This window comes from Terrapene carolina, unplaced genomic scaffold (assembly GCF_002925995.2).
Source record: "Terrapene carolina triunguis isolate 2854851 unplaced genomic scaffold, T_m_triunguis-2.0 Scaffold247, whole genome shotgun sequence".
NCBI classification, from domain to species: Eukaryota; Metazoa; Chordata; order Testudines; family Emydidae; genus Terrapene; species Terrapene triunguis.
The window spans coordinates 11,285,731-11,300,391 of NW_020664598.1; the positions used below are offsets into that span (position 1 = coordinate 11,285,731).

At 43.4% G+C, this 14,661-nt stretch overlaps 1 protein-coding gene across 1 annotated transcript in view; it reads right to left on the reverse strand.

Moving 5' to 3' along the window:
- TBXAS1 (thromboxane A synthase 1) overlaps positions 1-14,661 on the reverse strand; it is a 335,034-nt gene that overhangs the window by 74,342 nt on the left and 246,031 nt on the right. The window contains exon 10 of the mRNA XM_024211589.1: positions 13,744-14,058. Within this exon, the coding sequence (XP_024067357.1) occupies positions 13,744-14,058 (315 nt within the window). The remainder of the gene's footprint in view (positions 1-13,743; positions 14,059-14,661) is intronic.

Sequence of the window (14,661 nt, forward strand, 5' to 3'; positions counted from 1 at the left end):
TCATTCTCAAGACGCGCTTACATAGGGTGACCACATTTCCCTATGCTGAATACGGGACACCTGGTAAAATTACTGGTATTCAAGCAAGTTCAACGGCAATCAATCAGAACTATGCAGTACAAACATTCAAATTAACATCAAGTTGACTGAGCCCCTGTTAAGAAATACTGCATAGTTGGATTCTTTTTATTTACTTTCTCATCTTTAAGGCTTTAGGGTTCACACGGGGAGGGTGATACACACACCCCTTACCTCCCTCTCCCAAACACTTCCGTACACCTCTTTCACACGGGGGGGTGACTGACTGACCCTACCCTCCCTGCCCAGCGCTCTCTGCCCTCCACACCTGGCTGGGCCTCCGGCACGGACCTGCCTCCCCTGGTACCTGGCACTGCATCTTCCCAAGGCAACATATGGGGCAGGGGGGGATGCAGAGTCACATGCTCCCCTCCCCAGATTTCTGCCAGGGTTCACACCAGAATGTGGCCAGCAGCAGCCTTTCGGCACTGTGTGGGAGGGAAGGGACCGGAGCTGCTTCCAGCCACAGGGAAGGAGGAGTGGGGGAAGGGATGACCTGGCCCAGGTCTTTGCAGAGCTCGTCTCTTCTCCCTCCACCCCTCCCCTCCCCTCCCTTGTGTGGCTGAAAGCAGCTTGTCCTTTCTTAGTGTGGAAAGACAGCTAACACCTCCAGGCTGCTCCTGGCCTCCAACATAACCCAGCCGCCTCTGGCTACAGCGCGGGCAGGAAGGGGTTAAGCCCTAAGAATGCATTGTGCACCAGGGCCCAGGGAACATGACTGCAGGGGCTTCAGCGAACCCAGTCAGAGAGGTGGCTCAGCCGGGAAGGGTGCCTAGGGGACGGAGCAGCCCCACGCTCCCTGGGGGCAGGATCCAGGATGGGTGAAGAGGGTGATAAGTCCCTGCCCTAGGAGTTGCTCTGGAACCTGCAGGTTCGGGGTGTGAACAGGCTGGAAATTGCTTCCCCCCACCACTCCAGAGCTTAGCTGAAGGGCAGAAAGGCTGCCCCATGCCAGCGCTGTGCGGGGCTTTGGCATATGCAGGGCTCAGCTCCTCCTGGCCAGCGCCCCTGGCTGGAGGGTCTTGTGTTTTCCTGGGGCGCCGGCCCAGCCAGAGGCAGTGAGGGAAGGAAGGAGCTCAACAGCCAGGCTGTTGGTGAGCTGAGCGCTCCAACCAGGGGCCGGTTCTCCACACAGCGCTGGGAGTGGGACGCGGGCAAAGGAGGAGCAGCAGGGCTGGGGGGAGGGGGCAAAGGGGCAAAACAGGAAGAGGCAGCGAGTGGGGGAGCACATAAAGGGCCGATGAGTGGGCAGCAGCCACCGCCTGGTGCCTGCCTGCACTCACCAGCCACCGCAGCTCACAGCCAGCGCTGGCAGGAAATGGGATGGGGCCCTGCTGGCCAAGAGCCGGCAAGCAGAAGGGGTGCGCTGATGGACCAGCAAGGGGAGACAGCCAGCCCCACGCGCTGCATCTTTGCCCCATCCCCAGCCTTGCACAACCCATCCCCATCATCAGCCACTTGACACCCGCCCTCACTGCTGGTGAGTGGGCAGTTGGCGAGCAGAGATCCAGCCAGCAGCAGGATCCACCAGTGCTGATTGGTGTGTGTGGGGAGGAAGGGAAGAGACACAGAATATGGGACAATTTGCCGGTTTTTAAGAAAAAGTCAGGATACATGCAGGAGGGCTTAAATACAGGACTGTTCCTTTAAAAACAGGATGTCTGGTCACCCTACACGTACACTGCAATTAATAACCCACGGCTGGCCTGAGTCATCTGACTTGGGCTCGCAGGAGCTGTTTCACTGCAGGGTAGACTTACGGGCTCAGGCTGCAGTCCAAGCTCTGGGAAACTTCCACCTCACAGGGTCCTAGAGCCCAGGCTACAGCCTAAGACCAGAAGTCTACACAGCAATGAAACAGCCCTGCAGCCCGAGCCCCGCGATCCCAAGTCAGCTGGCATTGGCCAGCCAGGGGTTTTTAATTGCAGTGTAGACATACCCTCAGAGGCACAGTTTTGGACCTCCTGTTCCCTATGCCTACATGCCTGGGAAACTGACATAATGTCTCAGCTAGCTACCAGTGCGACTAAGATGGGCTTCCATTCGGCAATCTTTCCTTTGAAACAAAGTGAAAACTTTAATTTGTTAAGTGAAAATCACCTGGTGGAGGAAAAAAATAAAATCCAGCAACCCAACCCACCCGATCTCTGACTCTATATTGGGTGCTTTAATCTTGGCTTGGGGTCTGAGACGCTCAGTGCTGACTCTGAAGATCAGTGAAGGGGAAAAAAATCACTGGAAAAATGGTTGCTCTTTGAACTGAGAGACCATGGTATAATGCATATTGGAAAAAGCACAGAAGTATTGCCCAATCAATGCAACTGCATTTTCACACCCAGTTAGAAGAAATGGAAACCTGTACTAAACAATGCTGCTTTGCACAAGTTCAATTACCCTAAATGATAAATTGCCTAATTATTTCAGCTCTGCAGTCTTTTCCACATACTTTATCCCTTTCTTCATAGTCGCTGTCTGCAGAGCAAGAGCATTTGACTTTTACTAATTAGAGAGAGGGAAAGATGCAGGACATTTAAAGGAAAGTGAATTTACTAAATCTATCTTATAGTTATTCTTTCCCCATCAAGGAAAAAAAATCTTAAACATTTTTTTAAAAGCCGCTCTGCTGGAAGAAAATTTTCTTCCTGAACACTCCATAACATCAAAATATTTACCTTTTGTTTTTCCATTCCCTGGGCAACTAACAGATTAAAACACAAGGTTAGATTAACACCTTGACATTAGCTATAAGGTTCTGTATTTATCAGGCTATTAAATCTTGGCTCCTGACTGCATAAAACCTTCATTATATTGTACCTTCAATGCATACAAAACTGATGCATAAAAAAGTGGAGCTACAAAGATGTTTCTTTTTATCTTTATGGTATATAGGCTTTTTGATATCCCTTCCACACCCCTCCCCCTGTGGTTTATTTAAATCAAGAGCAATGAGGGGCGAGAGATAATGGACCTACAGCTCTGAACCTTTTTGACGATACACAATTTGTCTTTTTTGGACTGCAAACATGTCTAACATGAAGAAAGGTGTTAAAGCTCGTTCAATTCCTGTTCCCAAAGTGATTTGTGTGTCAAAATCATTTTAACATCTTCCTTTTTTGACCGAATGGAATGTTACACATTATTGGAAAATATTACCTTTGTACCTTTTTTCTACTCATTAACAAAAGTACCCTTGAAATTCAATTTCTCTCTCATTTGCATGTAAACCCAGGAAGTTTGACCTAAAACACAATCTCATTGTTTTCTAGGATATTAAAATGTGATTGGTGCTGGTGAAAAGTGCTGGTTCGACAGCCCTGAAAAATTAATTATTCTGTTCACGGAACGCATTCCACATGTGCAGCGGCAGCATAAGCTTCCCTTCCCTGTCTTTGTCATATACCTCCATGGTAGCCAGGAGGGATAACCTGTAGGAGCAAAATAAAAACCTAATTCCAAGTGAATTCAATCTGTGGCCCCCCTAACAACATTGCCAACCCTGGTACCAGTTTTTAAATGGATTCAGACACTTGTCCATACATGGAGACACATAGCATCGCATCAGAGACCTTGAATAGTAATTACCCTCAATCTCTATTGACCTAGGCCCTTAGGCCCTCTCTCAGCTGCTGATATAGAGGTGATAGGCTCCATATCCTATTAACAATCATCCAAATCACACAGACACATTTTGGGAAAGTGGTCTAAATTTTCAAAAAATAACTAATCTCAGAGTCTCAATTTTTGGTTGCCCAATCTGAGACACTATAAAAGGGCCTATTTTTCTGCCCTCCAAAAATCAGACCTCTATTAGGTCTCTCAAATTTGGCCCCCAATAAATCTAGGCATCCAAAATCACTAGTCACTTTTTGGCAATTTATGCCATTAATTTTTTTGTTGTTAGTAACCCTAGTGAAAATTCAATGTTCTTCAATTCTTTGTTCTAATAAACTATTAATCAGTGTGAAACAAAATAGTATTAAACAGCATGCACGCTGAGGTTTTTTTCCCCATTTCCCTGACTTCCTCCCAACACCATTCCCTTTTGTCCCATTTTAATGGAGATATGTTTAGCCATATCACAGGAAGAACCCTACCCAAATACTCCACTTATAGACAGAAGAAAAGAAAATCCTAAATACTGAATCACAATTGTTTCTCTAATCCAACATTAAAAAGGCATCTTAGGCTGGAACACGCAATACCAAAGCTTCCTGCTGCGTAGCATTATTGCATGACTAAATTGTTAGCAATTGAAAATCCCCATCAGGTAGGGTGGGAGCAGGGAGGGCAACATGGGAAGGTCACAGGAAGTTCACCCCATTAAGGTACTGCTTTACATAATCATGAAATGCAAACTAGTTTCCATTCCTTCTGGCAGCCGGTCAGTCAGCCTTCACTTTGTACACGTATTGACAAATAAATGGTCTGGTTGTTTTCTATTAATACTACCTAATTTATGTACATACCTGGAGGAAAAATTCCATTTTGACCTAACACTCAAACCAGTTAGGATCATTTTTTAAGTTGCTAACACATTAAACAGGAGTTTAATTCCATCATGGTATGCTTCTGGGGATTTAATATTTCTTAACAAATTACTCTCATGTGCTCTCATCAGCCCAGCTTTTAGACTCTGGAAGTATAATATAGGTAATTTAGGATTCTGTGCTGGACTTTTAGATTACAGAGTTCTCCTTTTCTTCCCTATAGCTCATTCACATACAGACACATATAGATTATTTACTGGTTATATGTGTTACTTGAATTCTCCCCTTCCACTAGGAGAGCCCTTACTGAGAGACGAGGTACCTGTTTCTCTGGAGTCTCAAAAACCCAAGGTCGTCTTGGTCAGGAAAGGAGCTACTTGTATCAAGATCTCCTCTTCATTTTTATTGCTGAGGCTTGAAGACCTCTCAGGATAAGAGGGATTGATGGTAATGCATAAAGCAGACTACAATGCTACACCTGAAGCACTATTGATCTCCTGAGAAATCTTGTGGCTAATTTGGGGAAGAGGAAAGGATGTTGTTGTTCCAAGTGGAAGCAAATTAACATCTAAATTGAGAAGTTACATTTTTGCTGCTATTGTTTAGTTTGGTTAGTGCTCCCCAGGAGATAGGTGCTATCCTGCCGAATTCTATTTCCAGTTAATGTTGAGCTTTTGGGATACAGTCTGGGTTCCATACAAAGAGAGGTATCATACAAAGCTCTTCCTCTCTTGTTGTTTTTGAATACCGCGAGGCCAGATGTTCCAGATTTCTTTGACTTCCTATATTCTAGTTTCTGTAGGTAATAAGTATGGCTGAGCCCACTGTTCTTTTGGGCAAGGGTCCTCCCCTTTCACCCCAATTTACTTACTTTGCATCACAATTCACAGGACCTGCACTGCAGGGTTGGACCTAGTTCCTACACATAGGACCTCATGCTTCTGGGCAGACTGCTGTTGGGAGACACTCTGCACTCAGACAAGATAATCCCATTCTATAGGCATCATACAATATGGACAAAACTACATCTCATCACATATGGCTTCCCTGGCAGGGCTAGTACCTTACAACCATTCCAAGGCCTATGAAAGATTGCAGGAGGCACAGCCAGCCAAGGAAATTTATTGTGTCTCCAGCTTGCCTCCTCATCTCCCTACGGCCCACCTGTCAAGTGAAACTCTGAGCATCCACCTGCCCTGCTCCTTTCCAAATCCTAGTGTATCTGTTCTCAATCTCCCCTGGTCATCAGTGTGGACAAGGGTTTCACTCCAGTCAGGCTCTCCCCTTACTCCACCTGCTGTGATGCTCTGCTCTGCAAATAAACTGGTCTATCAGCAGATACAAAAGAGAAACAAAACACTGATATTGTTGTGCGTTTGGCTTACAAGGTCTATGATGGAAGTATATTGATTACCAAATATTACCAAAACGGTGGACAAGAGAAATGGGGATAGGAGTCCAACTCTCACTGGATGAAACTAATTTTCTTTTAGCCTGAGAGAAAAATACGTCAATTTTCCCTCCTCCAAGAAAAGTCTGAAGTGGGGGAGGATCCTTTCCGTTCCTTCCCTTTTCAGCTAATCTAGCTAATCAAACTTATGAATTCCTAGGGTGTCCATCATCCTAGAGGCTGCATGACTGCAACTTAGCCCAGTCTGTCTAAATTCCATGTCCCTGGAATAATTAATTCTTTAACATCAACCTTGTAGTGATGCTGGTTAACCATTCTGATGTCAAAATGCCAGGAAAATCAAGGGGTCAAAAATTAATCTCTCAACAGCATATATTATCCAACGCCCCCTTTAGTATACCAAGCCACATGTGGAATTGCAAGCAACAGATAAGATTAGATTTAATAGGAAAGAGACGGATGATTCTGTGTTAACTAGCTTGGAAAAGAATATACAAATTTATTAGAAAAAAATGATAGTCTCAAAAGCCTGTGGCCAATAATATAATCTTGAAAAATGAGGGCACTGGTCATGTCAACAGTTTCACTCCAGACCACCCTGCCTACTCATGGTGCTGCCCCAGTGGTCAAGTGAATTTCTCAGATGCAGGCTGTCTTTGCTGTAAGGTTCCTAGAACAGTCAAGAGACAGAAGAATGCATGGCTCTTGCTGGGGCTTTAAGGTACTGACTATGTTTAAATAAACTAATAATATACTCTTAAAAAACACTTCTAAAACTCTTCCTGATTTAGCAATCAACCGGTATATGTCTTTGCAAGTCTAGTCTGAAATACTAAATAGATTGGAGAGTCCTGGAAACTGCAATGATTTATGGTCCAGGAGTACTTATCTGGAGTGCAGGTGTGGAGGAAGGTGGTAACTACTGACACCTGCCAGTCAAAAATCATTTCATACATGTAACTCCTAACAGAATACATCGTATCTATCTAGGGTACTTATCTGGCCCTCATTACTGTAGTATCTGAGCACCTCACAAGGTTTTTTAAAATGTATTTATCCTCACAACAGCCTTGTGACGTAGGAAAGTATTATCATCATCATCCCCATTTTACAGATGGGGAACTAAGGCACAGAAAGACTAAGTGACTTGCCCAAGGTCACACTGGTAACTGAACCAGGATTTCCCCAAAATCCTTCCTCTCTAGAAGCTGATTGTGACAGCAAGTCCACACTCTACACACTGTCGCAATGACCTTTGTACACAGTATGCCTTGTGAGACTTCATTTGAAAACTCATAATTTACTGGTCAATATAGTCCTGATAAAATGTGTCTGGCAACGTTGTATGTGAAGTTAGAAGATTTCCTTGTATGTTATTAACACATGTTCCAAACTACAGCAGAAGTTGACAAACAGGTCTGTCTCAAACAAAGGAATGTGTACTCTGCTTAATTTGCATTTAAGCAGTAAACAGAGGCATCAAGCAGGAAAGATTGACAAAGAAATCTCAGACAGGTGAGGAAAAAGCACCAGGGTACATCCTTCTCCATAGACTTTTTGTCTCCAGAATCTCAGATGGAAATTTTTTCCAAGAGGGGGCTGACACTATAAAAAAAGGGACAAACACCCCAAGGCACCCCTCTTCCCTCCCTCTCTCTGTCCATCAATTCATTGCACCAGAAGGGACAAAGGTAGCAGCCATTGAACTGGAGAAGGGGTTCTGGCCTAAGAAGTTTGATCAATAAGACTGCTAATAGCATACAGTGAGAGAAATTGCTTGAGTTTGACATAGTTTGTTAAGTTAGGCACCTGTACCATTTTAACTTTATTTTCTTGTAACCATTTCTAACTTTTATGTCTCATAACTTGTACACTCTTAAAATCTCTCTCATTGTAGTTAATAAACTTGTTTTTATCTAATCCAGTGTGTTTAAATTGAAGTGTCTGGAAAACTCCATTGCAGTAACAAGATGTGTGCATATTATTTCTGTTAATAAAAGAAACTTTATATAAGCTTGCATTGTCCAGGAGAGGGCTGGCCAGTACAGGAAATACATTTTTGGGAAAGATATTGGACTGGGGGCTGTTGAGATCCAGGGCCACCCGGGGGGGTGAGGGGGGGCAAGTGGGGCAAATTGCCCCCCACAGGGGCCCCCACGAGAATATAGTATTCTAAAGTATTGCAACTTTTTTTTATGGAAGAGGCGCCCGAAATTGCTTTGCCCCAGGCCCCCTGAATCCTCTGGGCGGCCCTGTTGAGATCACCCTGCAATATAACCAAGCTGCTGAGACGATATGACTGGCTGGCTGCAGGACGCACACAGACGTAGGTGGGAGTGCTTGCATGCTGGAGGCCATCTGTAAGCAGTCCAAACTGGAGGCTACAGCAGTAACACAGTGTAAAGGGAACCCCAGGTTTAGAGGGCAGGGGTGACACAGCTACCCATTAGCCTGGATTGTACCCTGGATATATCACACTGACAGAGTGGAGAAACAGCAAGAAAAGATGTATTTTCTTCCCCTGCTCTGGCAATCATCATACAGCAAATATAAAAGTATCTAGAGACATAGATTAATATTTAAATATCCAGTGACCTTACCAGGAATGCAGAAATAGGCTCTTGTTTATTGTGGTGTAAGGATTTGGTACTGGGTTTTTATTTTTAAGTAACAAAGCTGCTTACTGGCACCTGATGCTCACGTGAATGAGGTGCTGCTCTGAAACATCCTCTCCTCGCACAAATAACGAAATCAAAGTGGGCCTTTTCTTTGACAAAGTTGACAGCAAAATGATTCTTGCTGGTTGTGCTTATTTTGTGTATAAAATAGTGTCCCCTCATCTGTGGAATTCTTCTTCCAAAGCCTATTTACGATACAGGCTCTCTTGACAAACACGTCTTCACCGTCAGCATATTTGCTCAGCAAAGCTTAGTCTCTGTAGTTGCAAGCTTCTGAGAGTAAAGTGCCTTGAGATACAGCATGAGAGGCACCAGATACATGCAAATTGTTGTGGGTAATTCCCTGACAGTGGCATTTCTGTGACTTTCACCTCTTGTTTTCGCTAATACTCGGCGAAAGCAGCCTGTCTACTAAAGAGATTCACTGCAAAAACAGTTTAAAATATAAAGTATTTGATTAGGCAAAATGACACCATAATAAATCCTTTTTCCTTTCACTGCTCTCTGGGAACTTTATGGAAGGGAAGAATTTTAACTTGGTAAAGACTCCTTTGTAACAAGATGAAATATCATATCAAGCAGTATTTAGTTAGATTGTTACAATAGCAGGAAGGGAGTTCAAGACAAAGGGCACAATCAGCTGGTACCTATCAGCTTAGCTCCACTTATGTCAATGGAGCTATGCTGATTTACGTGAGAGAAGGATCTGGGCCCAAAGTTTGCAAGTTAGGCAATAAAAGAAAGCCTAGCTTGTGTCCAAATTATTTCATGAATTACTAGAGCAAGTTCACGACCTGCAATGGAGTGGCTATGTATCAATCCAATCCAGCTCCTGCCTAATTTACAACTCACCATTCAAAGCAGATTTATAACAACAATTAAGCAGTACCATTTTATAAATGAAATGATGATGTGTAACAATGTAGGGTAGGCACAATTCAACACCAATGAAAAGCAATAAATACAATTTAAACATAGGACAGGCCAACATTTCTTTGTTTGACATGCCAGAGCAACAGAAGAGCAAATGTTTATGGGACAGAGTTTTTTCCTTTAAAAACATTTCTCTAAACTGCCTTTAAGCAGCAAGCTAAAATCCCAAGACCTCGAGTTTCTTTAAGATTTGTGGGTTACAACAGAAAGGAACGACTGTCTTGTAGTTAAAACAACAAGGAGTCTAGTGGCACCTTAAAGACTAACAGATTTATTTGGGCATAAGCTTTCGTGGGTAAAAACCCACGAAAGCTTATGCCCAAATAAATCTGTTGGTCTTTAAGGTGCCACCAGACTCCTTGTTGTTTTTGTAGATACAGACTAACACGGCTACCCCCTGATTCTTGTAGTTAAGACATTGGACTGTGAATCAGGAGATGTAGATTCAGTTCCTGGCTCTTCTTGTATGACTTTGGGCAAGTCACTGAGGGTAGGTCTACACTGCAATGAAAAACAGTGTTAGATTTTTTTCAAATTATTTCAGCATGGCTCTAGGATCAGCATCAGGTCCTTACTTACACTTGCCGTACACAGTGCTTTATATCAGAAAAATGGATATGAACATTAGTAAGTTGATCCCCACAACATCTCTGTAAGGCAGGTCAGTACATAATTCTTGTCCATATTTTACATGTTAAACTGAGAATCAGAAAAGTGAAGTGTTTTGACTGAGGCCACACAGTGAGTCATTTTTCCAACCAGGATCAGAACTCAGAAGGTTCCTTGCTCCTAGTTCCAGCCCCAATCCACTAGATTAGGTTTTCTCCCTAACATTAAGGTATAGGCACAAAAATACATTCTTATCACCTCTTTTGGCTCTCTTCACCCTCTGAAGGGTGAACTGTCCAGATTCCAGCTCCTAGCCTCCACCCCACCCCCAAGGTAGATTAATCACCTGATGATCTGGGTTGGATTTAAAGACTAAAGGGTGAACTGACATTGCTCATGTAAGAAAATAAGAAGACCTTTTGTCTTTTGTACAGATGGGTTTATCTGGAGAGGGACAAAAATGAAGTGAAATGAAAGGCAGTAGCAAAACTGCAACTGTATCCCTCTCCCTCAACTCTTTCCCTCATGTCTTCCTAGGCTGTAAGGTCTTCAAGATGGAACCAGCAAAGGATACTGAATGGTTGAGAGGAATGGTTACAGAGCACATGTACAAACCCAGGAGGGGCCCGAGTGTAGCAAAAGAGAAAGAACAGAGTAAGCAGCAGAGAGGAGTGAAGGTGGAGGAGGAATTGTTACCTGACCCACTACATGCACTGTTTTCTGAGGGAAACTGATGGAGCAGCCCCATCCTAAGGCTGTCTTCCCCGGCAAGCTGCTCCGCAAGGCTTACTGCAGCCCAGGTTAGTGGTAGCTTCTGCATTCACTGTGCAAGGGGGATAGACAAAGGGCCTGCACAGAGGATAGGGAACTCATGGGACTCTTCAGGTCTGAACCCAGGAGCCACCAAGGAACTGCTCTGTTCCCCTCTTTGTGCCTCATTCTCATTAGGATAGGTCAGGCTGGCATAAAGCCCCTGAGTGTGGGGGTAAGGGATGTGGGTGCCTCTTACTCCCTGGTCAGAAGGGCCAGGATTGACAGGGCTCTATATGACAGGCCCACTCAGCTGGATCCCACGATGCTCTATAAACACTAGAAAATGACTGTATTAACTACTCCTATCTATGCATAAATCACTTTGTTCACCACTGAAATGCAGCCATCTCTGGGATGTAATGCAGCAGCTGTTTTAAGATCATACTGCAACTCTACACCACAGTTTAGGGCAATGAAATATAAATGTACAATGCAACTGAAATTGCTGGGGGAATTTAGTAGGTGTACTGCAATTACCTGAGTATAAATTTGGCTGTACAGGACACAGCGTAACCGTTTAACATGCGTGCATCTATGAATAAGTACAGACTTCTATTTATCTACTGGTCAGATGCAACCTGTCCAGCTGCACCCATCTTGCCTGTTCTGTCCCACAAATGTTCTTCTACCATGATCTTTAAATTGCAAAGCACCTTGATTAAAGGTAAGAGCTAAGCTGAAATGTTGAGCATCATTCAACTGCTATAACCTCTTCAGGTTTCTTAGTGACTTTGAGATCAGCGAGCCTTTGGGTCACATATTTCCACCCCCCCCACCTCAAACATGATACATCAATACATTCCAAGTTCTAAAACAGTTTCTTCCCCCGTAACTTTTCAAATCATTTGTGAGGAATTTATTTTTTAGGGTAAATGTGGTTAATTACAGTGCTAATGGGATTGAACTGCTATACCCTCTTCCTGACCCTGAAGTGAATTCCTGGATCAGGGATCCTCTAACACATAAAAAAGATTAATTGTAGTTAATGTTGGTAGTAATAGGAAACCTTATGACAGGGGGCCATGCAGACTGGAAGCATGAACTTCTTGTTATTGAAGAGGACAGCTGGATAACTACAGTTCTGTTCCTCTTCTCCATTGTCATACAGCCATATATAGGTCATCGGTAGCTAAAACTGAACACCAGTGAGGTAACAGGGGAAATGCTCTGCAAGGGGCTACTGACAACTGTGCATGTATTGCCTTGGTATCCAGACTGATGTCCACTATGAAATAAAGATAAGGCCATCAATCCCATTACACGTATGACTGCATATTGAACCAACCATTTATTAAGCTGTTAAACAACCCAGTTAATCTGTGTGCCCACCATTCCCACCTCCTTCTTTATATTCTACTCTGCCATTAAAGCCCTAGTGACAGAGCTTTCTCCAAATATCACAAAAGATGGCATTACAATGAAAATAAATTTGTAATAGGAACAAAAGTCAAGCATTACTCCTTTGAACCTAACAATAATAGAAGCTTAGAGAACACAGAAAGATAGAAGTGAATCACACACTATGTTACAATGCCTACATCTACTTACAATTATGTGGAAAAATATAATGTATTTGTGTATGCAGATGTGAGGAGAGAGAGAGAGAGAGTGTATGTATACACAGTGCCGGCTCCAGGTTTTTTGCTGCCCCAAGCAAAAGATAAATAAATAAATAAAAAAGGGGTTGGAGTGCCGCTGCCGAAGCAAAAAAACCAACAACAGCAAAAAAAAAAAAAAAAAAAAAAAAAGAGGGCCGCCGCCGAAGCAAAAAAAAAAAAACCCGGAGTGCTGCCCCTTGAAAAGTGCTGCCCCAAGCACATGCTTGGAATGCTGGTGCCTAGAGCCGGCCCTGTGTAGACACACACGTACACACACACACACACACACACACACTCTTACTTGTATATATTTCATTGGATCCTTTTGGATGTCACTTATTTTCTTAGACTGTTAGTTCCTTGGGAGAGCACAGACTATATTTTCTTACGTGTTAATATAATATCTAGCACAATAGATTGTAATCCTGATGGGCTGTGAATGCAATATAACCCAATAAATCATACCCACTGTAGGCCAAAGTGTGCCCTCAGTCACAACTTTGCAACTCCCCAGTGTCATCAATGAAGTTAAATCGTTGTGAGGGCAGAATTTGCCCATTGTACCTGAATGAAACGAGTAAGATGCTCCACTTGGAGTGCAACAGTACTAATAATAACCTAGAATTATAAACCGAGTCTTATAATTAGAAACAGTGAGTAGACACGACCTAGTCCCAGTGGATTTAGAAGCATGTAGGACTCAGTGGTTGGATTCAGTCACAACAGTCTGGCATCCATGCCATGTGTTTCCAGGCCAGGTGGTGACATTTAGCATTTTATGTTTTTATTTTTCTTGTTAAATAAGTAATTGAATATAACTAAAACCCAGGAAATGCATACAGGACTCGGGCCGAGAAGAGGCTACAGTCGGAGGATACATTCACAATGGATTAATAAAAAGAAAGACCATGGTTCATTTAAATATTACTCTTGGGATCTTAATTTTTGCACTCCCTGACTTTTTTATTTTAATGGTGCAATATTCATGTTGCATTAATGTAGCTTTGTGCATGTAATTTACATTTTTAATATCTGCCTCACGTGTCCAGGTCCGTATTTCAAGGAGGGCACTCTGCTCACACTACTTACGTTATGCAAAGAGCAAGGAATTGTATGAAGTCAATGAATCTACTCACATGTTTTCCAGAGAACTCATCTATCTCCTGCAGCAGTTTCTCCTGGCACTCCGGGTTGGTGGCTAATAAGTAGGTGGCGAAGGAGAGGGCATTGGTGGTGGTCTCATACCCACCAATCAGGAAGATGAAGGCTTGGCCTACTATCTCATCCTCAGACAATGTCTTCTGAACCTTTTTAGGCAGGGCCTTGTCAACAGGAGGCTTATGGTCCTGAATGGAAACATCAGCTTGGTTGACTATGTCAAAGTACTCCACACTGATGTAGTTAGTAGAGCTGCGGGCATCGAGTATCAACTGGAGGAAATCTCTGCGCCTCTGTGAAATGCAAGATAAAAACATACGCTAAGAATGAGTCAAAGTAATAACTATGCATATGTGTTCAAAAATGATGGTGCGTGCCCAACTTCAGACACATTACAGGGACCTTATTTCCAGAGGGTGGGTATTTAGCACCTTCTGGTAGTACTTATAATGGCATGTCCCAGCCGATCCACACCAGCACAGCTGTACTGCCAGTGAGTGTGCATGTGTGGGGTAGGGAGGGAGGGAGGGAGGCATAGTCTCTGCCCATTCCCCACCTACCTACTCTAAGAAGGGAGTAAGCAAGCATGTTGCTCCACTTTTTCACATATGCCCAAACCTAAGGTCCAGATAGCCACGCTAGGTGTGTACAGGGGAGTTAGCTTATTCAGCCACTCAAGAGCATACTAAGCCACAATCTAGGTCTCAGGGCAGATCTACTCACAGTTTTTGTATCAATTTAACTATACTGGTTGTGCAATCCTCTAGGGTGGACTCCATTTTATTGGTATAAAAGTGCTTATCTTAGTATAACTAACTTTGGTAATAAGCTGCACCACTATAAGCATCTTTATACGACTTAGTTATATCAATACAAAACATGTAGGTATGTCTTGT